At 39.6% G+C, this 27,461-nt stretch overlaps 2 protein-coding genes across 2 annotated transcripts in view; both read right to left on the reverse strand.

Moving 5' to 3' along the window:
- The window catches only part of DRC1 (dynein regulatory complex subunit 1), a gene marked incomplete at its 3' end in the record, with an annotated part of 23,109 nt that extends 12,547 nt beyond the window's left edge, over nt 1–10,562 (reverse strand). Inside the window, exon 1 of the mRNA XM_008581398.1 lies at nt 10,375–10,562. Coding sequence (XP_008579620.1) covers nt 10,375–10,529 — 155 coding nt within the window. The remainder of the gene's footprint in view (nt 1–10,374) is intronic.
- Nucleotides 10,563–21,748: 11,186 nt separating this feature from the next.
- Nucleotides 21,749–27,461, reverse strand: part of EPT1 (ethanolaminephosphotransferase 1 (CDP-ethanolamine-specific)) — a 35,022-nt gene continuing 29,309 nt past the window's right edge. The window contains exons 7-9 of the mRNA XM_008581399.1: nt 26,477–26,565; nt 25,075–25,257; nt 21,749–22,663 (exon numbers count right to left, since the gene is read on the reverse strand). Of these exons, the coding sequence (XP_008579621.1) occupies nt 22,598–22,663; nt 25,075–25,257; nt 26,477–26,565 (338 nt within the window). The 3' untranslated portion in view covers nt 21,749–22,597. The remainder of the gene's footprint in view (nt 22,664–25,074; nt 25,258–26,476; nt 26,566–27,461) is intronic.

The raw sequence follows: 27,461 nt of genomic DNA on the forward strand, positions 1-27,461 counted from the left end.
TTACCGGTCAGTAAAAAAGACAAAAAAGGAAAAAAAAAAAAAAACAGTAGCAGGATAAAGCAGAAAAATGAATTTTAATAGTATGACAAATTAAAAGCTTGAACATAAAAGAAAGGCTGATGGGAGCTGCGGGCAAGGGTATTTCTTAACAACTGGGAACTCCAGTATGGGATGATCTACTTGGGCTGCTTTGTGGGCAAAGCCAGCTGTCAGTGTCTTTAAGTCCTTTGGGGGGGCTGGTGAGATTCTGCAGAACTTCTCCAATCACCTGAAGGTCGAACTACCAGCATTCCAGGCACAGTGGGGGGTGGGGAAGCCTGTAAGTTCTCAGCATCCAGTGTACATACAGTTCCCTGAATCCCCTTGTTTATAGCACAGTATCCTTGCCTCATCTCTGTCCAGAATCCCCCAAACAATCAACCCTCCATTTTTCTTTCTTCAAATCTACAGTCTTCTTTGAAAAGTGGGAGAAAGGTTACTGGCATCTAACTATTAATTTTCCAACCAATTTTCCTTATTTTAGTTCCCTTCTTCACCTCCACTTCCAGATGAACCTGATGCCAGCAATTTCCCAGTCTTTGGGGGATGTACTGCAGATTAAATCAAGGGAGTTCTCAGCTTTCTTCCCTACCAGCTTATCTTTCCATATTCGTGAATCTGCTAAACCATTTGCCATCTATCCTTAGGCTTCCCAGCTTCCAAAATGTTGTTGCTGTTGAGTCCTCCTGTCTTTGACTTTGGATTTATGTCTTTTTTACTTAATCCCTTTAAATGTCATTTTAATGGAGTTTTGATAGAGATCCAAGGTAGATGTATATATTCCATCTGCTATCTTTACCCAGAAGTAACATCTCCCAGGAATTCGAAACTTCAACTGAGACATCAGAGATTGGGAGTTTCAGGAGCTTTACCATATTCTTCCTATTCTATATCTTTATATGGCATTTGATTCTGTTAACAGCTTTCTCCTTAATACTACACCTCAATGACATGACAAGGCCCAGGCAGCTAGAGCATCAGGCATCATAAGCAATCAAGAGGTACAGTGCTATAGATAATTTTTAAAGTATACAACTGACTAAAATCCACTTGGCTTTTTATTATCACCATGTACCAGCAATTCAAAACAATGTCAGTGATAAAATACTCCTTTCTGAAAAATCTTTTGTTAAACTAAGTTTAAACAATTGCAGTTACTATTTATTTTTAATAATATATATGTAAGCTTCAATATAGCACATTTTAATCTCTTATCCTCTAATTAACAAAGAAGTTAATTCAGGGAACTCCCAGTTTTACAGTTGGCTCCAGGCACACAGAGACTCAGCTGCATGCATTTGTTTTGACAGCACATATGAAATGGTCAGAACTGTCCCAGCTTAGGCACGGAGCATGTCCCCAATCGATGAGTTACTACATATTCTGCAATGAGATTTGACATAAACACCAGCACCATGAGATTTGACATAAACAACAGCACAATTATTGTAAAGGTGAAGAAACAACCTGAGTTACTTCAATTCTGTCATTCTATATGCAACTCATTCTTTAAACTTTACAAATTCATTCTCTTGGAAACATTTCTTCATATGATTTTTTTTCCCTTCACCAAAAACACATTAATGTAATTAAAAAGCATTAATCCATTACTTTTTTCTTGTTCTGTCCTACAAATTTTATTTTCATTTCAAAAAATGTTACTGGGAAGCGCGGCGGCGCTCCCGCCGAGCGTTCGGATCCCACGTGCAGACCGGTTCCCGCTCACTGGCTGAGCGAGGCGCGGGGGCAACAGCGAGGGTTGCGATCCCGTTGCTGGTCCCGGTCGGTACGGGGGCGACACTGAGGGTTGCAATCCGTTGCCGGACACGGAAAAAGACAAAAAAAAAAATGTTACTGGCATGGTTATATAAACAAAGTTCAATAAAAGAAAATGTTAACTGCACTTCTTTTCAGGCTATTATTATTGTCTGTGTTTTGGGGTTTGGGGTTTTTTTGTTCTTTTCTTTTTGGCAGCTGGCTGGTACAGGGATCTGAACCCTTGACCTTGGTGTTACCAATACTATGCTTTAACCAAGTGAGCTAACCGGCCAGCCCTATTGCCTATGCTTCAAAACTCATCTGCTCCAGGTGCTAAGTTGTTAGGGACACCATTGCACCTCACCTGTTCGTTTTCCCACCAGCCTCAACTGGCCATTCAGTCCCAGTTTCCTTCATCAGCATTTCCTCCTTGATCAACTCCTAAATGCTGGGCTTTCTTAAGGCTTGGTTATGAGCTCTCTTCTCTCTTTTTACCCCTTTCCCAGTATAATTTCATTCATTCCCATGACTTTAAATATAATCGTGATGCTGCTGACTCTGCGCTGATATCTCCAATACAGAATTCTCTTCTGAGTTTAAAACCCATATCCAACTGCCTAATAGATATCTCAACTTTAATTTCTTACAAAATCCAACTTTGCTTGATATGTTCAAAACCAAACCCTTGATTTCCAACTCCCGCCTCACTACCCCTACCATCGTCATTACCATCTCAGTAAAAGGCACTGCCACTTACTCAGCTGTTCAAGCCACTCTTGTTTCTTCCCTGTCTTTTACCCCAAGAGTGAATCAGTAAATCCAGTTGATTCCAACTCCAAACTGTGTCTTGAGTACATCTGCTTCTCTCCAAACCCACTGCCACTAATTATTCCCGACCAACCTCTTCTCTTGCCAGGACCAAAGCAACCGTCTCCTAACTGGTCTCCTCACGTTTACTTCTGACTCCTCCAGACCATTCCTCAAAGAGTAACCAGAGAGATGTTAAGATGCAAGTCAGATCAAGTCACTCCCCAGGCTAAGCCGCTCAATATTTTCTCATTGAACTTGAAATTCATTCCGAACACCTTCCACGTGGTCTGACCCCGTCCGTCTTCCCAGCCACATTTCTGGTCACTCTCTACATTGCTCACTGCACTCTAGCAAGACAGGGCTTCTCTCAACCTACAGAACAGGAGGCTTCCTTCTACCTCCAGTCCTCTGCATATACTGTGCCATTCCCGGAATGATCTTTCTCCATCTCTTCTTCGTTTTCACTTTTAATTCGGAAAAGTTTACACATACAAAAAAAGAATGAGAATAACGTAGCAACCCCTCGTCCTCCAGCTTCAACAGTTCTCAGTATATAGCCAAGTTGTCTCATCTTATCCTTCCTCCCAATTTGGGGAATGTGGAGAGGAGCCAGAATGTGTTAAAACATATCCAAGATATCCTACTATTTCACCATAAAAGCTTCAATAGGCATCTCTAAAAGAGATAGCCTGTATTTAAAACCTAACCACCACAGCCAACAAATGTCTTAATACAATCTAATGCTCAGTCCAACTCTTTGCATAGACGGATCTTTCTCATTGTTCAGTTTCACCTTAAATGTCACCTCTCCAAAGACGCCACATCTATTATTCTCCATTGTGGCTCATTGCTTGTTTCCTTTATGACCCTTATCAAAATTTGTAGTTATCCAGCAATTTTCTATAGTTTTCAGTGTACAGGTTCTTTTGCCTCTTTGGTTGGATTTATTGCTAAGTATTTTATTATTGTTGTAGCTGTTATAAACATGATTGTTTTCTTGATTTCTTCTTCAAGTAGTTTGTTGTTAATGTATAGAAATGCTGGTGATTTTTTTGTGTGTTGATTTTGTTCCCTGCAACTGTGCTGAATTCATGAATTCATGAATGTGAGATCATGTCATCTTCAAAAAGTGACATGTTTGCTTCTTTCTTTCCAATTTGGATGCCTTTTGGTTCTTTCTCTTGCCTGATTGCTCTGGCTAGGGCTTCCAGAACTTTGAAGGAGAACAAGTCACAGTATCATAATCCTTGAATTACATCCCTTTCACTTGTCATTGGGACAAGTCTGAGCTAATCCTTAACCCAGGCAGTAATATTAAATAATGTTTGTGATGTTATTTCTCAAGTAAAATTTCAAATGTTTAACATAATATATTTTATAATTTAAGAATATTAAGAGGATACAGAACAGAGCATTTTGGTCCTGCAGCACATCCAATTCTACTTTTGGTTTTTAAACAACCCAGCTTTGCTACCAACAAGAGGAAAATATGTCATTACTTAGCTGAGAAAATTTAACTTTGAGTCTTCTCAGGGCAAAATCAAGTTGAGGGTTATGTAATCATGAGTGACTGATTGATAGTCAAGAAAGTCTTCAAAGCCTTACAATTATGTAAGAGTGTGTTAATTTATGCAAATTGAAAAATTCAGGGTACGGATCTTATATAAGATAAAATAGCATAATGATGGTGAAGAATGTGCAATGTAAAGTTAGACCATCACAGTTTAAATCATAGCTCCACTACTTACTCTGTGACATTGAGCAGATTATTCAAAAATCTCTGTGCCTAAGTATTCCTGCCTGCAGAAAGGGATATTAATGCTTCCCACCTCATGATGATGTTTGAGAATTAAAATAAATTAATGCACATAAGGTACTTAACCAGTGCCTAATATCTGATAGTCAATAAGTGTGTGCTATATTTATGTAATTTTAACCATGTAACTTATGCTTAGAAAAAAGACTAGAAGAAAAGACATCAAAATCTGTCTACAATGGTCTACAATGGTTTATACAATGACTTACAAGTGTTTATTCAATGGCTTTCTATAATTATTTACACAACAAGTCCGTGTTACTTTGATAATTGGGGTAGGGTAGATGGGTGGATACTTAGAAAAATATTTTAGTCATTCTTTTTTACTCCACAGTTTTGTCTTCTTGGTTATATGTGTCTTAAGACAATACTTAATGATCAGCTTTGCCAGTGCTAATCAGGCACAACAACAAAAAATCCAACTTATGCAACTCAAACTCACATGAGACTGATTTGTTTCAAAGAACAAACAGAGTAATTTATGAGGCTCTGACTTCCAAGCAGACTGGTATTCATGTTGGCTGTTCAATACATTCTCTTCTTAGAGGAATCTACTCTGGAAATCAAATGAAGATCTAGCTTCCTGGTGAGTAACAACTGAGAAGAAGTCTACAGAAATAGACCTGCTCATGCAACCAGAGGTTCTACCACTTGGTCAGGACAGACTCTTTCCTAAAGGGCAAAGAAGATATACTTTCCCAGTCCTTTCCAAGTTCTATTTCCTGTTCTTCAATAATGTTATCATCAAAGTTTCCTGTTTATTTCAGAGGAAGAGCCTCTAATAAGCATTTGTCTTCAATTGTTCTTGACCTGCAATCAAGAAGGCTGTGGCTCTAACTTCTACAACACTAATGGACCCCTTTGTTCTCCATGATTCTCAAAGAGTAAAGACAATGTCCCAAAAGAAACCAGCCTATCCCATCAACTATTTGCTACCTTATGGCATGACATATATCAACAAATATCTTTACACACAATCAGAAAATAATAGAGAACTGAAGACATCTTTAACAAAGGTATGCAAATGTACATAGATGTAAATGCTTACATAGTGACTGAGATTAAACAACAGTCATCAGTGAAAAAAAAAAATTTGTAGTTATCTGTTTACTTGTATTGTTGAACTTTATTTTTTCCTGTCTCCCTCATTAGAATATAAGCTTCCTAAGGACAGAGTCTGTATTTGTCTTGTTTATCACTGAATCCCCAGCACAACTGCCAGAACAGAGTGGCAGCCAAGAGCTTAACTCACAGAGAGTTTTGAAGATGGTTAACAAAATATAGCACTATTTGGGGCAAAACAGAAGGGCAGCCAACAGGAGCACAGCTCACATTTGTCAACCAAAGAAAGCAGCAATGGATAAATAGGCTGAGTGTGGTTGCTGCAATAAAAAGTCATGCTCCCTTGTCCAATTCCTGAACCTGTTGACTAAAGAGGTGGCAGGGTCCTCAGGACAAAGGACCTGGAATACAATGGTAAATATATACTGTAATGATTCCTCCAGTCCTTCCCCAGGGGGGCCCTATGGTTATCTACTCAGGGGACTGTACAGTGAGGAAAGAAGAATACCCAGACATTTTTAGGACTATTAGAACAGGATCCTGGGCCGGCCCCATGGCTCACTCAGGAGAGTGCGACGCAAGGCTGCAGGTTCAGATCCTATATAGGGATGGCCGGTGTGCTCACTGGCTGAGCGTGGTGCAGACACCACCGTGCCAAGGGTTGCGATCCCCTTACCAGTCAAAAAAAAAAAAAAGAGAACAGGATCCGGGTTACCATTGATACTCAGAGACTCAAAACACCATCATGCCCTCGCCCCATTAGAGTGAGAGTATACAGGGGCCAAAGTCCTGCTTACAGAAGGTCTACTAGAGGGTCCGTAGACTCAGCCAGTGGTCATTTCTTTGATTACCAAAAGTAGAATTGGAATTGACATACTTAGAAGTTTGAGAAACTCCACATTACGTCCTTAGCCTTGGAGTAAGACTAATCATAGTGGGAAAGCCAAATGGACACCTCTGAAACTGCACCAGAGTACATAAAAATAATTATCGAAGCCTAGCAGGGAGGGTAGGGATTACTGTCACCTTAAGGACCTTAAGGGTGGAGAAGTGGTGGTTCCTATCAAATCTCCACTTAATTCACGGGTCTGGCCCCTGCAGAACCTGGATGGATTCTAGAAAATGATTGTCAATTACCTCAAGCTCAACCAAGTAGCAGTCCTGATCACAGCTGCCATGCAAGTGTAGTGTCTGCTAGAGCACATTAGTATGGTCTCAGGTAAGGGAATGTGGCCACTGATTGAGCCGAATGTATTCTTTTCTACTTCAATCAGGAAAAAGCATCAGGAAGTTCACGTTTACATGGAACAGACAATAATGTATACTCAAACTCACAGGGCTAAGATAATTCTCCTGATCTCTGTCATAATATATTCTCAATACATGAGGGACATCTGGATATCCCATAGAACATCACAATGATCCATTACCTCAGGGTTGACAAACTATGGCCTGTGGACCAAATCTAGCCACCACCTGTTTTTGTATGGCTCCCAGGCAAAGAATAATTTTTACTATTTTAAATGGCTAAAAAAAATTAGAATGAATAGGCAAAGCACAGAGGATATTTAGGGCAGTGAAAATATTCTGTATGATACAATAACAGTAGATACATGTCACTATAAATTTTGTCCTAACCCATAGAATGTACACCACCAAGAGCAAACCCTAAGGTAAACTATGGACTGGGTGATGATATGCCAACATAGGCTCACCGATTATAACAAATGTACCCTCTGGTGTGGGATGTTGATAGCGGCTGTGCGTGTATGGGGGCAGGACGTATATGAGAACTCTGCTTTCTGCTCAATTTTGCTGTTACCCAAAAACTGCTCTAAAAAATAAAGTATATTAATTTTTTAAAGAAATCAAAAAACACTTTCATGACACATGAATATTATGAGAAATTCAAATTTCAGTGTCCATAAAAAAAGTCTTGTTGGAACAGAGCCACATCCATTTATTTACATATTGCCTATGGCTGCCTTTGGACTACAGTGGCAGAGTTGAGTAGCTGGGACAGAGACCACATGATCCAAAAGCCTAAAATATTTACTATCTAGCCCTTTACAGAAAAAGTTTGCCAACCCCTGCATTACATCAGTGGCATTATGGTGATCAGGCAGGATGAGCAAGAGATGGCAACACACTGCCAGTCTTGGTAAGACATACGTGCTCCAGCAGGTGGGCAATAAACCCTAGGAAGATTCCAAGGCCTGCCACACCATCGGAGTTTTCAGGGGTCCAATGGTCAGTGGCATGCTAGGCCATCCACCAAATTAAAAAATACAATTTACTGCATCTTGCATCTTCTCCCACAGGGAAGGAATGTCTGTTAGGCCACTTTGGTTCCTAAAGGCAATACAACCCACACTTAGAAATACTGTTCAGACTGATGCAAAAAGATACCAGCTTTGAGTGGTGCCTGGAGCGGGAAAGGACTCTGCAGCAAGCCCAGACCACAGTGCAAGCATCCAGGCCACTTGGGCCATATGATCCAGCAGATCCTATGATTTGGATGTGTCAGTGGTGGAAAAAACACCATGCAGAGTTTGGGGCAAGCCCCAGTGGAAGAATCACAGTGCAGGCCCTGGAATTCTGGAGCCAAGGCTATGCCATCTGTAGCAGAGAATCATACACATTTTAAAAAACAGCTCCTGGGGCCGGCCTGTGGCTCACTCGGAAGAGTGTGGTGCTGATAACATCAAGGCCACAGGTTTGGATCCCATATAGGGATGGCCAGTTCGCTCACAGGCTGAGTGTGGTGCTGACAACACCAAGCCAAAGGTTGAGATCCCCTTACCGGTCATCTAAAAAAAAAAAAAAAAAGCTACTGGCAAGCTCCTGAGCCCTGGTAGACAGTAAACAATTGAACAAGGGATACCAGGTGACCAAGTATCCAGAACTGTAAATCACGGGCTGAGTACATCAGATCCATCAAGTCACGAAGTAGGGCAGGCCAAGTGGCAACCCACTGTAAGATGGAAACGGTAGATCTGAGATCAAGCCAGAGAAGGACCAGAGGGCACAAGTCAGCTGCATGAGAAGGCTGCCCCCACATCACCCTCCATGCCCTCCCTTCCCTGGGGCTTAGGAGGAGCCCTTATGAGCAGGTGAAGGAAGAAGAAATAGCCCAAGTTTAGTTTATGGATTGCTCAGCTTGGTTTGTGAGTTCAGGCTTAAATGGACAGCAACCACATTCAGGGATGGCCTTGAAAGATAGTGGTGAAAAGCCTTCCCAGTGGGCAGAGCTTTAAGTGGCGCGCCTGGTCGTGGACTTTGTGTGGAAGGAAAAGTGACCCACAGAACCTCAGCCAGCACCACTGTCCAAGGGCTTGAGGGACTCCTGATCCTCAGGCATGGAATTCTACACAATGTACCATCTGACCAGGTGACTCACTTCATAGCCAAATGTTGGGCCATATTACGGTGCATTTTCGCCATAAGGGATTTTCCCATATCTAATGTCTGTTTCTTGGCGGGGGCAGGGCGGCAGCCATGTTGCGTGCGAGCCGCAAGCTCGCCGCTGCCATTTCATGTGGGCCAAAGCGCACGTTTCTAACTACTCCCTTTTCCGGGGTTCTATGACTCTGCACTTTTTTCCCGCCCTACTTTCTCCCGTCCCTCCGCGGCGTGGCCGCCCCTGATTGGGTGACGGCTCCCCCACCCTGTCCTCTCTATATAAGCTCCTGTCCCCTAGCAATAAACAGAGTTCCGGCTTTGACCACTCTCCTGGCTCGGTGGTGTTTTTTCTCGGCCCCCGGGGAGGAAGGTCCTGGGGGGGAAGGGCCGTGCCAGCGACACTCATCATCCCGCTCAGCCCCACAAGGGACCCCCGGCTGGACCGGGGTCTCTTCCCGCTCGGTTTTGTCGGCCTCTGGCTCAGGGAGGCCCGACAGCCAAAGAGGTGCAGAAGTGGGCCTGTGACTACTGGTCATATCACCATCCGGAATCAGCCAGCCTGACGGTGTGGGAATGGCCTGATGGAGGCAACGCTCTAGAGAATGCAGTGCCATCCTCCAGAATGCAACAATTACACCGAGTCAGAGACTTCGATAGGACTCTGTCCCCATGGAAAAAATACATGGATCTGGAAACCAACATGTAAAAGCTGGGGTGGCCCTACCTATCATCATAACTATGACCCATTGGGGGACTTTGTGCTTCCTGTCTCCACATCTCTGGCACAATATGGTCAGAAGTACTGGTCTCCAAAGGGGTGTACCCTTGCCAGGGCACAAGCAAGGATCCCACTGAACTACAGGTTATGGCTGCCACCCAGGTACTTTGTTGTGTCCACTGACCAGCAGACAAGAAAAGAAGTCACCATCCTGGCAGGTCCCCACAGAAGAAAGCAGAAGTGCTGTTACACACGAGGGCACTCAGGAGTTCAGGTGCCTCTTGGTCCTCCCTTAACCCACTGTGACTGTGCATAGACAGGTGTGTGGCAACTCTGGCCTGAGAACGGTATGGTGGGCAGGGTCTCAGACCCTTCAGGAATGACGGTTGCTGTCACACAATCAGGTAAGCCACTGAGACAAGCAGAAGCGACAGCTGAAGTCTACTAAACAAATACTTGAGGGAGGAAGGAAGGCTGGGAGGGAAGAACGATAGAAAGACCCGAGGGCAGGTCATGGGTCGCCCAGATTCTCCGTGTATTGCCCACAGTGTCCGAGCAGTAGGCTCTCAATAAAGCGCTGAATGTTGACTTTACAACAGTGTGTTGAATGTTTTAATATCCCACACTCTGCTTGAACCTTCTGGAAGAAATGTTTTCTATCTCGTCAAGAAACAAGCTCCGCTCACACGCAGGGCACCCCGATCCCTCACCACAGGGCTCCCCCGCCGGGGCAGCGGCCCCTACAAGTGCCCGCCCAGACCCCGCTCACCGCCTCCGGGCTTCCAGGCGCGCGGCGATGCGGAGGCGCCGGGCCTGGATCCGCTCCTGAGGGTTATCAGAATGTACCGAGGGCCCGAGCATCGGGGTGGTCAAGTGCTCGTCCACATTCTGCTCCAGGACCCCTGGGGACCCCGGTGGATTCATGGAAGCAGCCTCCCGCCTAAAGGTAGCTCCGCCCGGCCTCCAGCACCACTGCCGCCCAGTTGCTAGGAACAAGCCGTTGCTAGGGAAAAGCCGTCACCTGACCCGCAGCCGGGGTAGTTGCGCGCGCAGCGTCCAGGCCCCGCCTATCGCTATGCTGAGCCTTGTAGTGCCCGGTCGCGCTTCGTTCCTCTCTCCTGCTGTTAGCACATGGATACCATCCTGACCCCCACGAAGGCCGAGTCGTATTAGCGGAGTCTGTGGAATCTCGCCACGATGCTGGAAGACTAAAGAGCTGGACCAAGTTGTGGGTCATGACTTACTGACTGTGATGATTAATTCATGATTCATTCATTCTTCAAATGAATATTCTTCAAAATCATATTCTTCAAATATAATTGAGCACCTACTATATGCCAAGCTCTGTGCTAGCGCTGATACAGACGTTGTCCTTTTCTCATGGGAGAGTACAGAATAATAGGGGGCCCTGAGCCTACTGCCTCTTCAGAAAGTATGTACTAAATTATATTGCATCCACCCACTCATCAGCCATTCGTTTTTGAGCTACTGCTTGGTGCAGTCTACCCTATCTCCTCTAGAATGTGAAACCACCCTGCCATGTTTATATCCAGCAAGGGATTGTGGACTTCTGTGGCTGTTTTCTGTAGGGCTGAAACCTAAAACAATCCCACCATCACCACATGCAATCGCATACTTATAGAAAGAGGAAAAGGGGAGCAGAGGAAAACAGTGGAGAGGGAAGTGGAAGGAGTAAAAGGAATGCAGAAGCACTATTAAAATTCTCAAAGCAGCACAGACTCCAGAAAGGCACTATTTCGTGGGCATCTCTGTGTTTCATTGGCAACAAAAATAGTGTTTTCGTTGAGAATTAAAACCCTTTAAAACCAAACTGGATAACATCTTGCTGGGTCTTGTCTCATTAGCCCATGAGGGACTAAGGAAACTTCTCCAGATGAGTAGTGAGAAAATGTGGGCTAGTCCTAGCCCTGCCCTGCCCTGCCTGCCACCTTGGCAAGTCACGACTTCCTGAGGACCATTTTCTCAACTATTAAATGGTATCGGCTGCCTACTCAACTCACAGGTAATTGTGAGGCCATGAGGACAAACCCTCTGTAATTTAAGACCTTCCCAAAGGCAAATGGAACAGGTTTTTAAAATCCATTTTTCTAAGTCTGCAAGTGGTAGAGAGATTTAGGAGTGCAAAACCATAGAATAGCCTGAAGAGTCCAACAGCTGCCTGGATCTTTGTCCCATACCTGGCTAGGTGGTGCTGGATGGGGAGGGAGTGGGTTTAGCTGCTTCTAGGATTCAGGGCCCTCTCCCAAATCCCTCTCTCCTTTGATTGTAACCTCAAGCATTAAAATATCCCAGGGGCCATGGAATCAGAGGGGAAAGGTATAGCTCTGACCACAAATTCTTCCAGGTTCTGGTTCACGTTTCCACCACCCATAAGGAGAGAAACAAGTAAGTGTGTGCATGCCTGTGGCTGGGAGTCAGATACCATAAGTCAGCAGGAATCAGCTGTTACACAACAGATAGGTGAGAGAGCAAAAGTATCATAAAAATCCATGAAGAACGATCGAGATACTTGGCCTGAAAAGCTGTCCCCAGATATCTCTTCAGACATCTTTTATAATAAGGATTCTCACTCCCCATTTTGCTGTTAGGCTGGTGACAGCTTTTATGCCTCATCCCCTTTCTTCTGCATATCTGGGCAAGTTGTTTAAAAAGGAAAAAAGCCTGGGTGTTCTCTTCTTTGGTGCCAGCAGATTACAACCATGTGCACTGAGTACCCTCATCTCGGCCCCACCCCACAGCCACAACGAAAGCCCCAAGCTAGTCTCCTTTCCCGGCTCTTTCCAGCTAGTTTCTGAACAGCTGGGAGGTCTTTCTTTCTCTCACAGACAGTCTCAATTACGTAATAAACCTTTTTCACAGGTGTGGAAAACAGACACACTCATTCACTGCTTGAAAGGCACCTTTTAGGACAGTTTGACAATATCTATTAAGTTCAAATTAGCATATGCATCGACTAGGCAATTCTACTTAAAAGAATTATCCTAGGGAGATAATGGGTCTAGTTATAGCTCCTTGGAGTTGGAATTAGTCAGCCCTCCCTATACATAGGTTCCACATTCATGGATTCAATCAAAGCTCGAAAATGGGGGGTGGGGGGGGGAGATGGTTGCATCTGCACTGAGCATATACAGACGTTTTCTCTTGTCATTATTCCCCAAACAATAAAGTATGACAACTATTTACATAGTATTCACGTTGTATTATTTTAAGTAACCTAGAAACGATTTAAAACATACAGGAAGATGTGTGTAGGTTATATGCAAACACTATACCATTTTACATAAGGGACTTGAGCATCCAAGGATTTTGGTATCTTCAGGGGATCCTAGAACTAATTCCCCACGGATGCCAAGGGACAACTATACATCAGTTTTATTCAACACAGAACACAAAGCATCTAGCACAATATCTGATACATAGTAAGTGCTCAACAAATATTTGTTGAATGAAAGAAATGTGCACAGATGTATCTGTATGCTCACTCGTTATATTAAAAAACTGGATATGACATGAAATCCATCAATAAGGGAACTAATTAAGCATTCATGGGATGAAATGCAAGAATGAATCTGACCTAGAAAGACATTCAAGATATATTAAATGAGAAAGGAAAGCTGCAGCACAGAGTGTAGAGAATGACTCGTTTTTATTTGGAATGCAGACAGTATATAAATGAGAAAAAAGCGGGGGGAAGACCACAAAGTAGTCAACATCTCTGGGGGCTGGGTTTATGGGTGACTTTCACATTCTCTATTCTAAAAACAAAAACTGTTTACAATAAACTCAAATCACTTTTGATTTAATAAAACAAAGTTTACATTTTCATTGTTTTTGTTAAAGAGAGGTGACAGGAGATCCTGAGGAGACTGAGGCAGACGAGAGTAGGGCTGTCACACAGATGAGAGGAATCTGGGGAAGGGACCTTGGTGACTAACCAGCATCCAGAGTCTGGTCCTCAACTGGCAAGCAATACCTACTTTGAGAACTGATTTAAACTAATAAGCTCGCAAAAGAAAAACATACAGAGAATTAATTTTAGTAAGAAACCAACCACCACACAGGGCAGTGTTTTTTCATGCCTTGGGACCAGCAACATCTCTGTGAGCTGATCAACAAAAAGAATCAAACTATAATGGAGAAAATTCCTTGATATGTAGGATTGACCATAATGAGTACAGGGGCCCACAATGGGGATAACTTGCCACAAAGAGCTGACAGGTCAAAATTGGAGTAGGACAACCCCAACCCTGGGCAGGTTTTGAGTGATAAATTCAAGATCTTCTGGCCATATGTGGATCCTTTGCTAGGCTAAGGCTGGCCATCTATCTTCAATTTATAGTCTTTTTCCAGAAAAATAATGCAACATTGATCAGATTTTACCTGTCACATTTAATTCCATATCCATAAGTTTACATTAAATCCCCTTTACTGAAGTTTGTGGATGTTGGCAAATTCAAACATTTAGATGATTTCTTGGTTTATTTCTATCTCCCAATTTGTGTGAATTTTACTAATTGGATTTTCAGAAGGCAAGTTATTTTTATTTTTTATTTATTTATTTATTTTTTTGTCTTTTTCCGTGTCCGGCAACGGATCGCAACCCTCAGTGTCGCCCCCGTACCGGACCGGGACCGGCAACGGGATCGCAACCCTCGGTGCTGCTCCCGCACCTCGCTCAGCCAGTGAGCGGGAACCGGTCTGTATGTGGGATCCGAACCCTCGGCGGGAGCGCCGCCGCGCTTCCCAAGCGGCGCACTATCCAGTGCGCCACCGGGCCAGCCCAGCAAGTTATTTTTAAAACTGCCTCACCATCATTGCCTAGATGATGGAGAGAGTAGAAAAGGGAGGAGGCAGGGAAGTCAGGAGCTGTGTTAGTCGGCTTAGGAAAAAGCTCAAATGGAAAAAACAGAGAACTAAATATTGGTAGAAACCAAGCACCTACCTTAGATCACTCACTGTGCTAAACACCCTATATGTAATATTCTCACTTGGTCCTCAAAATGCTTAATGCATAATTGTGGTACTAGTAATCCCATTTTAGAGATCAGAAAACTTAGCCTTAGAAAAAAATAAGTAACTTGCCCTCAGTCAAAGCTTACAAAGTTGAATAGGACTAAGAAAGAATCATTGTATTAAAAGTTTGAGGTCTTGAAAAAGCCAGAATGAAAACAAGAAGAAAAATGGAAGGAGGAGATACAAAGTTTCCTTTCAGGAAATTTGTGAGCAGAGGAAAAAAGATGAGACCAAAAACAGGAGCAAAGACACTTGGGGGCATAGGGTGTTTTTAGGTTTTGGTAGCCCCAAGCGCTGCGTGTCAGGTACTTGCTAGGTGTTTGAGATTTGTAGATAGGTGTTAGAGGGATAACTGCTAGGACAACCAGGAAGTTGGGAGGGCAGGGGATTCAGAGCACCCAGCTGGAGAATTAGCCTGGGTTAAAACATGGAACACTTCCTTCCTCACCTTCTTCAAACTTGTTACTTAAAATTTTTATAAATGTCCACTGCCAAAGCTGAGAAATCAATTCTGATGTAAAAACGGGAAATAGTCTCCTCAGAGGCAATGTTAGATAAAGGGAGTTATAGTTTATATACCATACTTTAGGTGTACGAAGTGTGGTTTGATAGGTTTTTGTGGAATTAGTCTGGAAAATTAACACCATATATTAATACTCTTTCTACAGAGAAATGTTTTTGAGGAAGAAACCACTACCTTACAAACTGATTTAAGTATGACCCAGTTCTTATGAGGACTGTAAATATATACTGCCCAGCTCTCAGTCCTGGGGTTGTCAAGAGCAGTATACTCTCAATAGTCATTACTGCCACCTCCTTGTGTTCTGCTTTCTGAAACAAGTCACAGGATCATGGAACACCCAGAAGCAAGCAGACTGATCTTTCTAAAAGCAAAAACAAGACAAAACAAAACAAACTTTTTAATGTTTTGCTTTAAAATAATCAATGATTCTCTGAGACAAGTAGCTGGACATTATTTTTCTCCCCATAGCTCCCTCCCCTTTTGCACCTATCAAGGAAAAACAAAGACAATCTGGAAACAATTAAAAGGATTTAAAAATTATTTACTCTTTTACTTTTTATTACAATAAATATTTATCAATAATAGAATTAAACAATTTTAAATTAAAACCTACTGCATTACTTTTGGGTTTCACAGCAGCAGAAATAAACATAAATCCAGTTGAAAGGGCAAGACTTCCAGAATCCAGTGTCAAGAAACAGTCAGATCTCAGTTATCTGGGCTAGCAACTGGGAACAGTAATACAGATAATGCAAAAACAACATTGAAATGCACTGTCGTACTCATATTTGAACATCAAATTATCTGAGACTTTACAACATGCCAGCTAAGTAACTTAAGCAAGTTGTGAAGCTCTGTTTCTACAAGTTAGAGTTCTTCCCCATCAAGCCCCTAGACCTGATTGCTCCCGGAGCCACTCTCTGGCCAGAAATGGGCCCCATCACCATACAGACCCAGAAGCCTCGATCCTGGTGGAAGTAGCCATCTTTCTCAAAAGCTGTCTTTCTGGCTCACACAATCCCTGGCTAAAGGAAAATAGAAAGTGACATATTAAAAGAGCGTTTCTTAAGGACTGAGATAAACTGGAAGACAGACAGACTGTGGCTCCTGATCAGGAAGAGGCTTCAGAGTTATAGGCCACATGCAGATTAAGTCAACATGAAGAAGCAGTCTAATAAGTAATAAAGGCTTACCATTTTGCTGACAATCAAGAGTAGACTACATGTATATGTGAATATATCATATATACATTTGCAGAGAATATATGTGTACATATTAAATATGTATAAATACAAATAGCACACATAACCAGATGAAATAAATGCTATATTATTTACTATGAACACAGCAAGTCCTAGACAAATTACTAAAATGTTCAATTAAACTAGTTGAAAAGGAAAAGAAGATTTTATGCTCCTCTTCATCTTCCCTCTAATACATTCTACCTTGTAGCAAATATATTCCAGTTGCTCAAAGGGTGTTGTTTCCAGGTACCTGAGAAGGGATGGGATCATCCTCTTGTTTCAGAATACTACAGAAAGCCAACTGCAACAGAACCAAGCTCAACAACTTAATAATTGATTTGGCCATGATTCCTGCCACCTATTGTTAGTCACAGGTCTTGAAACCTAACTCAGAAAAGTATCGATTTCTTTTTCTACAACTGGCTGCAAATTTAATCTATGTTAGTTGGGAGGGGAAGGGGGCAAGGTGGGCAGCAGGGAGTTTACACCATGGCAGTTATTCATTGCCTTCCCTTTTACCCAGAGGAAATACTACTCAAAAAAAAAAAAGAAAAGCTTCCCTTTTACCCAGAGGAAATACTACTCAAAAAAAAAAAAAGAAAAGAAAGAAAGAAAGAAAGAAATTTGAAGTTTAATACTGAATTCTGCTTTCTTGGCACATTTAAAAATAAGCTCATTACACGTAGCTGGGTCTTTGTCTCCTGAATGGCTGCTCTAATGAGGTAAGAGATCTAAACAAAATAACCCACAAAAAATATTAATATTGTGAGTGGTCTCAAATAGTAGTTATTAAACTCAAGGTCTGACACTGAATGATAACAGTAATTCAAACAGATGCAGTATTTACAGATCCTGCAAAATTAAGAGGTTCCTTCTATAACCTGGTTAGTAACATCAAATTCTAACTAAACATGTTCCAGGTCAAGAACTTACTCTTCACATATCAAAAAGTGCTTGTTAAGAATATCAGAATATAGAATTCATGGCAAACTGTATGTGTTTTAATAAAAACCCAAAATCAATTCTAAGTGTTATCCATCGGAACTGCTCAAGAGAAGATCTCAGCCAGAGAGACATAAGGCATCCATAGTATTTAGCAACTCCCTGTCTCTAATTTCATACTTACTGTTTCTAATTTCAAGTTTACTATATGTGCTGAAAAAACAAGCACTCTGTCTCTAATTTCAATGTAGCATTTAGGTACACTACAGCCAGGATCCATTATGCATGTTTTATAAAAAGCACTACTCTGATTTAGCCCAGCTTTCTAAGAATGATTCTCTAAAGAACAAGACAATGTGAACAGTCCGTGGAAGACCAGAACAATCATTCTGTGGCATCCAAACAGATTTTCCTAGAGACAAGCCCTTCTTAAAATATTCTAAAATCAGTCCATGTGGCACTTTCCATTTCTGGGGACCTGGCCTTTCTGATTCAACACAACCCTCTCACTCAGGTACCTGTGAGGGGGCTACAAATGGCAAAACCACTTCTGCTACCCTAAATATTAACTCATTTAAGATCTGTCTGTATAAAGAGCAGATCCCTGCTTAAACTCAAAACAAAACAAACAAAAAAAACCCAGCTAGATAACTATCTCTTGCATATTTGTTTATTAAAGAGCAAAGCACATTACTATCATGCAGGTTAAAAAGTAAGGTTACATTTATTTTGCACTGTAGAAACACTGGAAATAAATTAGCCAACAAATCCATTTCCCACGGCTCCATGCAAGGAAGAAGCAAACATATCACCACTTTCTCTGGAAAAGTTAGAAAACCATGATTTACCATATACCCTAAAGTAATTGCCTGCCAATATGTCAGTCATTTGTACCACTGTCAAATATGAAAACTGAAGTACACAAATCACATGGGTTACGTAATTAATAAAGGAAAATCAGAAATTAACTTGAGCTTTCTAAAATGCCCACAGCATCACACTTTCAAGTTTCACAGTGATTAATTTAACACCATTTTACTATTAAAACTGTCATTTTAAATGTACCTGTCAAAGTGCTTCAAATGCAGCATACTAGTTAAAATTCTTCCTGGAAGTTTCTAGTAGTGGCAGCTGATTTAGTAAGGTTATTCACCCACAGGGTGCTCAAGAAAGGGCATGCTACCTTTCAGAGACACCTCATGGGACAAAGAAAATTCTGGTCTGACCACAAATTTCCTATAGAATGCCTAAGTCCAGAACTGAAGATAAGGCCACTCTGAACAAAGACATCAACACAACTCATGGGACAAAGAAAATTCTGGTCTGACCACAAATTTCCTATAGAATGCCTAAGTCCAGAATTGAAGATAAGGCCACTCTGAACAAAGACATCAACACAACCAAAGACATCGGTATCTGTTTTTGGCTTATTTGAGGACCCAAGTCAAAAGCTCCAGCGCTTCAGGTTTCCTTTGTTCCCTCTGGCACAGTCCCAGTCCTTGACTAGTCAAGAGATCTAAGGCAATCAAGGAGATTTGAACGTGGCAAGATCTAGGGGCAACAAAGCATGGTCTGAGTGGGCTGCCTCTGTCTTAGGTGGTGGGTGGCTAGTTAAGAAGAAACCCAGGTGAAGAACGAAGAGGAAGAAAATAAAAAAATAGAAAGGGGAAAAGTAGCCTTTGATTCAAACACCTTCCAATTACATTTTCATTCTCCGAGATTTGAACGTGGCAAGATCTAGGGGCAACAAAGCATGGTCTGAGTGGGCTGCCTCTGTCCTAGGTGGTGGGTGGCTAGTTAAGAAGAAACCCAGGTGAAGAATGAAGAGGAAGAAAATAGAAAAAATAGAAAGGGGAAAAGTAGCCTTTGATTCAAACACCTTCCAATTACATTTTCATTCTCCGTAAGTCACAGAGTCAAAGTCTGCTTGGGAAAGCAAGGTACATTCCAAATACTTTTTGAATGACTACAAAATAAACCAGTTCTTTGGAAACTGAACACTTAGGAAACTTTCAAATTCACAGGGCATTAAGATGGTCCCTTCTTCCCTTTAAAATGGATATTATGCCTGCTTTTTCCCTTGCATATTCCCCCAAGGCCCAGGATCCAGTTCATAATCAATACTCTTTTGGTATCTATTTAGAATTTGGGTAGCTCTAGACATACATCTGTCTTCCTAGTACCTCTATATTAGAATAAATGACATGTTGGTATTAGTACTATAACATTCTAGATCACAATTAGCATTTAACTTTCTTCTCAAAATTAGAATTAAAAGTATTTTAATCATGACATTAAAATGCCATGGAAGAATATTTAGTTTTTTATTTGGAAGTTATTCACTCTATTACCCTTAAGACTAAAACCCATGAACTATATCTATTACCTATTTGTGGAGAAATGACACTTTAAATTGTGGCAATATCAAACTCTGCATTACACTAAGATTAGGAGCATTATTAAAGGATCACAGAAGGCAGCATTAGCATACATTATCCAGGTATTTTTAAATTTTTCTATCCCACGCCCCCCCACCCCCAAGCACAGGGGAATTATTTTTTGACAAGCCTAAAAGGACATTTTTCATACCATAACCTGAAAAGAAAGTTCTTACAGGTGTATGTAACTTTGGTCAGCAGAAACACAATGCAAACCTCTGGCCTGGCTAAGGCACTCTATTCTGAAAGTACAGAAAACATTCATGTATGCTCCCGACCACAACACTGCTCCCCAAAAGGCAGTTCACTGAATGCTAAGGAGAAAGACTGGGGTGTGAACTCACCCAAAATATCATGCATAAGCCTGAAATATCTTTTATACTTTGGAAATGTTATAGTAATTGGCATGACATAAATGCAAAGAGCTATTTGTAATTAAGTCCTGCTTCGGCTGCTGTATCACTATAAAACAAATGGGGACTTTCAAGATGGCAGACTAAAACAAGAAAAAGAGTCAGCAGTACACTAAAGATTCACAAGTCCACAGTATTCTCAAACAATTAATTGCTCAGTTTCACCTTTCCCTTAGTGACAAGCCACCTTTCTTCCATCTAAGAATGGCAAAAAAACTGACTATGGCATAATTTTTTACCACCATAGAGAAATAAAAGTACAAAACAATTTTCAAATAAACTTGATGCAATAAAAAGAGGGCAGAAACACATTATGAAGAGAGCTCCAAAATCACAGAACATGACCCTAAGCAGAAGTAAAAATATTTTTTACTATACTGTATGAGGTGAAGAAAGCCTGTGGTCCAAATTTGTCATTTTATAAATATTTGTCAGTTCTTTTCTTACATAACACAGACTAATCTCATTCTTATGTACAAGGTCAACAGAACAGCAAAATAATTAGCTTAGAAAACCTTAAAACAAAGCTTTTTTCCCCACCACAAATTAATACTCTACCTGGTTCAATTTTACAGATGACACAGAACAAGATATACAAAAAATAGAGTCACCTTCCCTTAATTGGTTCATTCTCTAATCTCCATGACGGCAACTTATTAACACACATGGAATCACTATCCACATTTCCCTGCATCAATATCTCATCTGTTTTCAGTGTTCATTTTTGTCTTAGGAAAAGTCACCAAATATACCTCAACCTTTACAAACAATTTTTAAAAATGAGTAGAGAACCATGAGGTAGTTCCTTGACTCATTTCTAAAAACATGGATGACAATGATTAGAATTTACAAATTAAAAAAATGAAATATCAATTATAGTTATTTTTTACAAAGCAGCAGACTAAAATTCAACAAAGGAATACACCACAATTAAATTTAACAATGGTTACATTCAAAGATAAATAATGGTTATGAATTTAATTACATATAAACACAGTGGTGCCTATTTTATCCAAGTGCAACCTGTCCAAAAAAAAAAGGGTTTAAGATACACTCTTCATTCAAGCACAAACGTCATTCAGTGGAAAATAAAGAAAATCGGCAAGGAAATTTCACCACCACCAAACTAAATGAAGAAAAAGTCAAAAAGAAATAGAAAAAAAAAAATGCACATTCATGAAAAGATGTGATTTATAAATACAACCACATTAAAGGAATTTTTATATTTGTCAGTAAACCTCAAAAATTACTCCAAGTCATATTAAAGGGAGTATGTACTCAGTAAGGCATATATATTAAAAGTTTTCTTCAAGTGAGGAAGTGGGCAAGTTGGGGAAAGAGAGAATTTCTCTCCACTTTATCATGTATAAAACAAAAAACACAGCAACCCACCCCCTAAAAAGACAGGGAGAGGAGGACAGACAGACAAATTGAATCAGAAAACTAATTTTGGTCACAGTGAGGTTCATGAGAGTCCTAACTCCAATTTAAATTTCTCTTCTAATGTTCTTTATCTGCATTCCTGGCAAGTAACTATCATAAGGCTGGGACTATCACATGCGTTCTTAAAATCACAGCTCACAGGCACCAAATCTCAGCAACATGCAGCTGAGGCGGAAAAATGACACACTGAAACAACTAACCATGTCACTGGATGAGCTATAATTACAACCCATTATCTACTAAGTATCAATAGACTATTTCTCTTTAAAAGAAAATTAAACCATTTATCAAGATCTGTTCCTTAATGAGAGCCAGAATACTATAGAATCTATATTTTATATATATACGTATATGCTCTCTTAGCATGTGAAGACAAAAGGCATTTCCATGGGAAAGAAAAACCAGTATTTGGCAACTGTACGTTGTTCTGTAATCAGTAGCATCTCTTGCTGAAGGTGACTTGTTTTTAATCTTTTCCCTATATTAGATTTGGGTTGTTGATAGCTTCTACAGCTAAAGACCTATTATAAAGTACCAAATGTGAAAACATACTTGTACTGTGGTTTTCTGAGTATCAGTGTTCCTAAACCAATTTTGAGGTTTTAAAAATAAAAACACAGCATCTTTAACTTTGTATGAACCAAAACATTATGGACTCATGAAGCTAAAATCACTAGAAACATTTTGCTGGTCTAATGTACATTAGCTCAACCAAAATGTCACATGGTTTTATAAAAAATAAAATAAAATAAGCTGGGAGTTAGTAGGTCCAAAATTCCACAAATCCAGATCAGATGTATCATTCCTGCTGTCCAAGTACCACACACACTGAGATCCCATGTCTGTCAAGCAGATCAGTTTAGTTCAATGGTGATGGATGAAATATTTACAAGCATCTATTTACAGTACTTCTTTCTGTAGATTACATGCCAATATTCTTTTCTTCCATTCCTAGTCAATCTGAGTTTGGTTTCCTCAATGAGAAGGGGTAAATCTGAAAATGGCTGCTTAGCTGCTTTACCTATGAAAAATGAGAACATAAGACAGTGACAAATACATATCTTATTATTTTTTTAAAAAGCACATAGAATTCACCTCCCTGGAGATAACAATTCACTGACAAAGCAAAAATCATCAGAAATAATGAAGAGATTTTTCTGGATTAGGATAGCTATAGACCTAGACAGCTAAATTGGAGTACTAGAATTAATTGAAAGAATTAGAACTTGAACCTGGGTTTGCCTAACTCCAAAATCTAGTCTTTCCAGAGCCCTCCAGACTATACAAATTTACATCCAAATCTGCTGAAAAATTATAGGATTAGTTGAGATATAATATCTAGTAGATTAAAAAATTATATAGTTAGACTCAGTATTCAGCTTGTTAAAATATTTCTAGGAAATCATTCCTAATCCTGATGAAATATTATAAAACTACATCTGTGAATCTGGAAAGTCCTTATTAGTTACGGTATCCCTAGTGGGGAGGCAAGAGCTTAGTTAGGTGCCAGGTAGTACATGTCCTTTATTTGATACTTATAATTATTTACATTTCAATAGTTCAAGTAGGGGCTGGCCCGGTGGCGCACTGCTATAGTGCGCCACTTGGGAAGCGCGGCGGCGCTCCCGCCGAGGGTTCAAATCCCACATACAGACCGGTTCCCGCTCACTGGCTGAGCGAGGCGTGGGAGCAACATCAAGGGTTGCGATCCCGTTGCCGGTCCCGGTCCAGTACGGGGGCGACACTGAGGGTTGCGATCCGTTGCCAGACACGGAAAAAGACAAAAAGGAAAAAAAAAAAAAATAGTTCAAGTAAAAGTCTTGTGTGTCCTAACAAGTTTTACCTTCTGGTCAGAAGTTGTAGAAGTGGTAAAAGAGCACAAAGACAGACAAAAAAATTTTTTCAGTTAGCTTGTATTTATTTTCCAGATTTTTAACAATACACATGCACCACCTTTGTAATTTAAAGAAAAATGTGTTTTGGTTTGGATTGGTGAATATTTGATTTTCTAAAGATGTTTCTGAAGAGTTATAATGAATTAAAACAATTACAAAGACATCGGCAACTGTGTTCCACATCATACATATGATTAATGAAGTTATCAGGATAATGGCCCAAAAGTGTTGATATAAAGTATATAATGTGAAATTTGCACAAATAAAACGTAAGTGAATATGTCTTATGTCATGATTCATCAGATTTATCACAGTTTTTTTTCCATAACAATTTCACCTATTTTGTTCTAACAAATGAGGGCTACTTTCCAAGAAAGAAACACTAAAGGAAGAAAGTCTAAGTTTAGCAACATATGCAAGGTATAAATTTGTTATCAAAAGCATGACAACCGACCCTCATTTTTAAAATGTGTACAATAATACAGAAGTAAAGACATTTTGTTTCTCAAACTGATTCACAAAAGGCTTCCTTTCAAAACAAGCATACCAAATAGAAGTATGTTAAGAGCCATAAAAATGTGAATACCCTTTTACACAACCCCATTCCTATGAAATTATCCTCAGAATATAAAATAAATGAAAGAAAATAATATTATTCCATATTGTTCATGCCAACATTATTTATAATGGTAAAAATCTGAAAACCCAAATGATTAAAATGATTGGATTCTAATTAAGTAAACTGGGTAATTATTAAGTAACCTCCCTGGTGGAATATTATACAACAATTAAAAATCATAATTATGAGACCATGCCAAAACACGTAAAATAATTAGAAAAGAATGTTGAAGTGGGAGGAAAAAGAAAATAAACTGCATGGTTCTGATTTCATTTCATTACATCTACATTCGTTCATTCATCCTGAAACTAGTCTCTGACTTTAGGGGTTAATATTAAGGTCTGCAAAATACTTCTTAAATCCATTTTCTTCTATATTTCTCCTTATTTATTATTTCTGCTGATGAGAGCTCAGGAATAGTACTGATGACATAAAACCTCAAATAATGCAAAAGCCTTCCTTTAGCCAGAAATTCTAACCTCCTTTACCACAATGCTTATAGAATTGGGTAGGGAGATGCGCTACAAAACCAATCTAATTTCTTTCCAAATTATGTTACTGAGCAATAAAAATGCCTCTAAAGCTAAAAAAGGAACTGAAGAAACAGATAATCAACAAACAGGATTATCTGGCCCTTTTTATAATTAAAAGTACAAAACAGTTTTCAGTTCTTCCCAGTTAAAACAAGAACTAATTCCTCATAATAACAATCCAGCTTTAAAATCATTTGTAGCTACTATAACATATTCATTAGAGAAACTATATCTGAAATTATACACTTGGATATTATCAAAAATTTAGAGAATATCCCAATATCCTTCCAGCTACTTTCAGCAACTTTCTTTTGAAATTTTCCATTGCCTCCTTTCCACTATTTACAAAAACCAAATGGAACCAATTTTGCTCTAGATTACTTACCACTTGTACTCCATAATGGATGTGGGCCAGAGTGAAAGCAGTGGTTAATGTATACAGGAGAACACTCTCAATGTGAGAGGCTACTCCTAAATTTACAACCATGACAACCAAGAAGAGAGGAACCAGCAACCAATTCAAAGTTGGGCACCGGGTACTGCTCATTTGACAAACAATCAGCTGACACTTAGTTAAAAAAAAAAAAAAGAGAGAGAGAGAAGAAAGTAAAGAAAGTTTAATTAGCAAAGCACTTCTAAAACTAGTCACTCCAATATTTAAAAAGCCTTCAAGTACTTAAGCCAATAAATTTACGTATCTAAGTTCAGTAGTTCTAAACTGCTCAGTAGCCCAACTGGACCCCTATGCCCACTCCAAACCCAGGGACCCTCAGAGTTTATGCCAGAAGAGGCTGGAAGACAATTTAATAAGAATGCTATAGAAGATATTCTTCCACTGGATAACAGTTGGGGTAGAAGGCATTTCTCCCAATTTTAACATTCCGTGATACGTGGGAAAAAAAAAATTTCAAAATAGCCTCTCACACTCCGACACAAGTAAATTTCTTTTTGGTAATGATGAGAAAGTGCTACCTCCAATTCAGTCAGTCATATTGCCACAATTAAAACCTCTTTGATACTACTTTTAATACCTTATTCAAATATAGTTTTATTCTTTCAGAGTAAAATACAATGAATTAATGTTTTCAGATCTTTAAACACTTTAAAATCATTAGGACTTGGGATATTAACACACGTTACACACATGGACACATAAGCTTAGTGGCTAAGTTACAAAATAAGAACTTATAAGGACCTGACCTGAGCTAAAGCACAGGCTTCTAGGCTGTCAGGACTATCAGGGTCTTTTTTCTCAGCTCCTAATCTCTCCTTCTGTCTGCTCCCTTTCTGGGCCATAGCATAGAAAGGGATTTTTTAAAAATATGCAGTATTTATTACAAAATTTTTTATTCTGTGTTCCTAATTTAAAAATCAGTTTATCAAAAAAAAGTAGGTGTGTTTTCTCTCTCAAAAAACCCTGTCAAGTTCTCTAAGCTAATCATCAGGTCTGCAGCCACTTCAACTACACTGTTAATAATACTGAGAGTCTGAAGGGAAACTATAAATTACCTCATGAATTCTTCAGCAGGTAACCAAAACAAAAAATTTCACTATGCCATAGTTCTAAAATACTACCTTAGTTTCCAAATCCTATTAGTTTCAAAAGGCAAAATAAAATAATTTTCAGCATGTTTTGTCTTTGAGGTTATTAACTATTCTTTCAAATTTCTGATATAAAATATAATTAAAATCTGCTTACTCTAATACTATATAAGATTTCTCAGATTAGTAAATTCTGTCATATATTCCTAATATATATTATGATTTTGAAAAGAAAAAAATCTTACCGTGATGTTGGCAAAGGCTGTTCCAACCATAAAGTAGAAGAGTCTAGGATGTATCTCTAAAATATCTGAAGGTGACTGGAGGATCCATGCTGTAGACAAAGTGAATAGCAAGCATGGAGAAAAGAAGGGAATCATAGCTTCATAGACTGAACTGTGTTTCAAGGTGTTATTTTTATAGCTTCTGAAAAAAATCAAACAATACAAAGAACATTATTATATATCTGTAGACAAAGTGAATAGCAAGCATGGAGAAAAGAAGGGAATCATAGCTTCATAGACTGAATTGTGTTTCAAGGTGTTATTTTTATAGCTTCTGAAAAAAATCAAACAATACAAAGAACATTATTATATAAAAAACTTAGTTGTGTAGTACTCCATAGTTTCCAAAGTACTTTCACAGTTATTCTCTTATTTTATACTCACAACAGTCCTGTGACATAGACAGAACAAATATTATTAACCCCATTTTATAGAAAGGGTGAGGATGAGAAAATCTAAATTTATATAACTTGCTACCACATGGCAGGGCCAGGATCAGAACTGAAGTCTTCTGACCCCAGTCCCATTTTTTCCTCTTTGAACCAAACTATCAACTGTTCTGTTAAGAATATAAAGATTAATAAAACTTGGTCTTTGTTCTATGAGATATTCTAATAGGAGAAATAAAATGACTGTGAAATACTAATAGAGTACCTCATAGTACTACTTTGATACAAAGTGATAAAGAACTTAGATATAACTCACATGAAAGATTCTGAAGAACGACTGCAGATACCACATCTTGGTGTCTCTAAGCACATAAGAAGTAATCCAATGTACGTTTGTTCATCTGAATAGAGCCCCAAATTCTAGTCCTGGTTCTGCCATTAATCACATGGACTTGGGTAATATGTTGCCCAACCAGAACCTCATAATTATAAGATGAGGAGGAAATGACTCAATCTCTATGTACTTCATAACTTTAAATTTTATGGCTTCCATAAAT

The sequence above is a fragment of the Galeopterus variegatus genome, unplaced genomic scaffold (genome assembly GCF_000696425.1).
Source record: "Galeopterus variegatus unplaced genomic scaffold, G_variegatus-3.0.2 Scaffold2345, whole genome shotgun sequence".
Classification (NCBI taxonomy): Eukaryota; Metazoa; Chordata; class Mammalia; order Dermoptera; family Cynocephalidae; genus Galeopterus; species Galeopterus variegatus.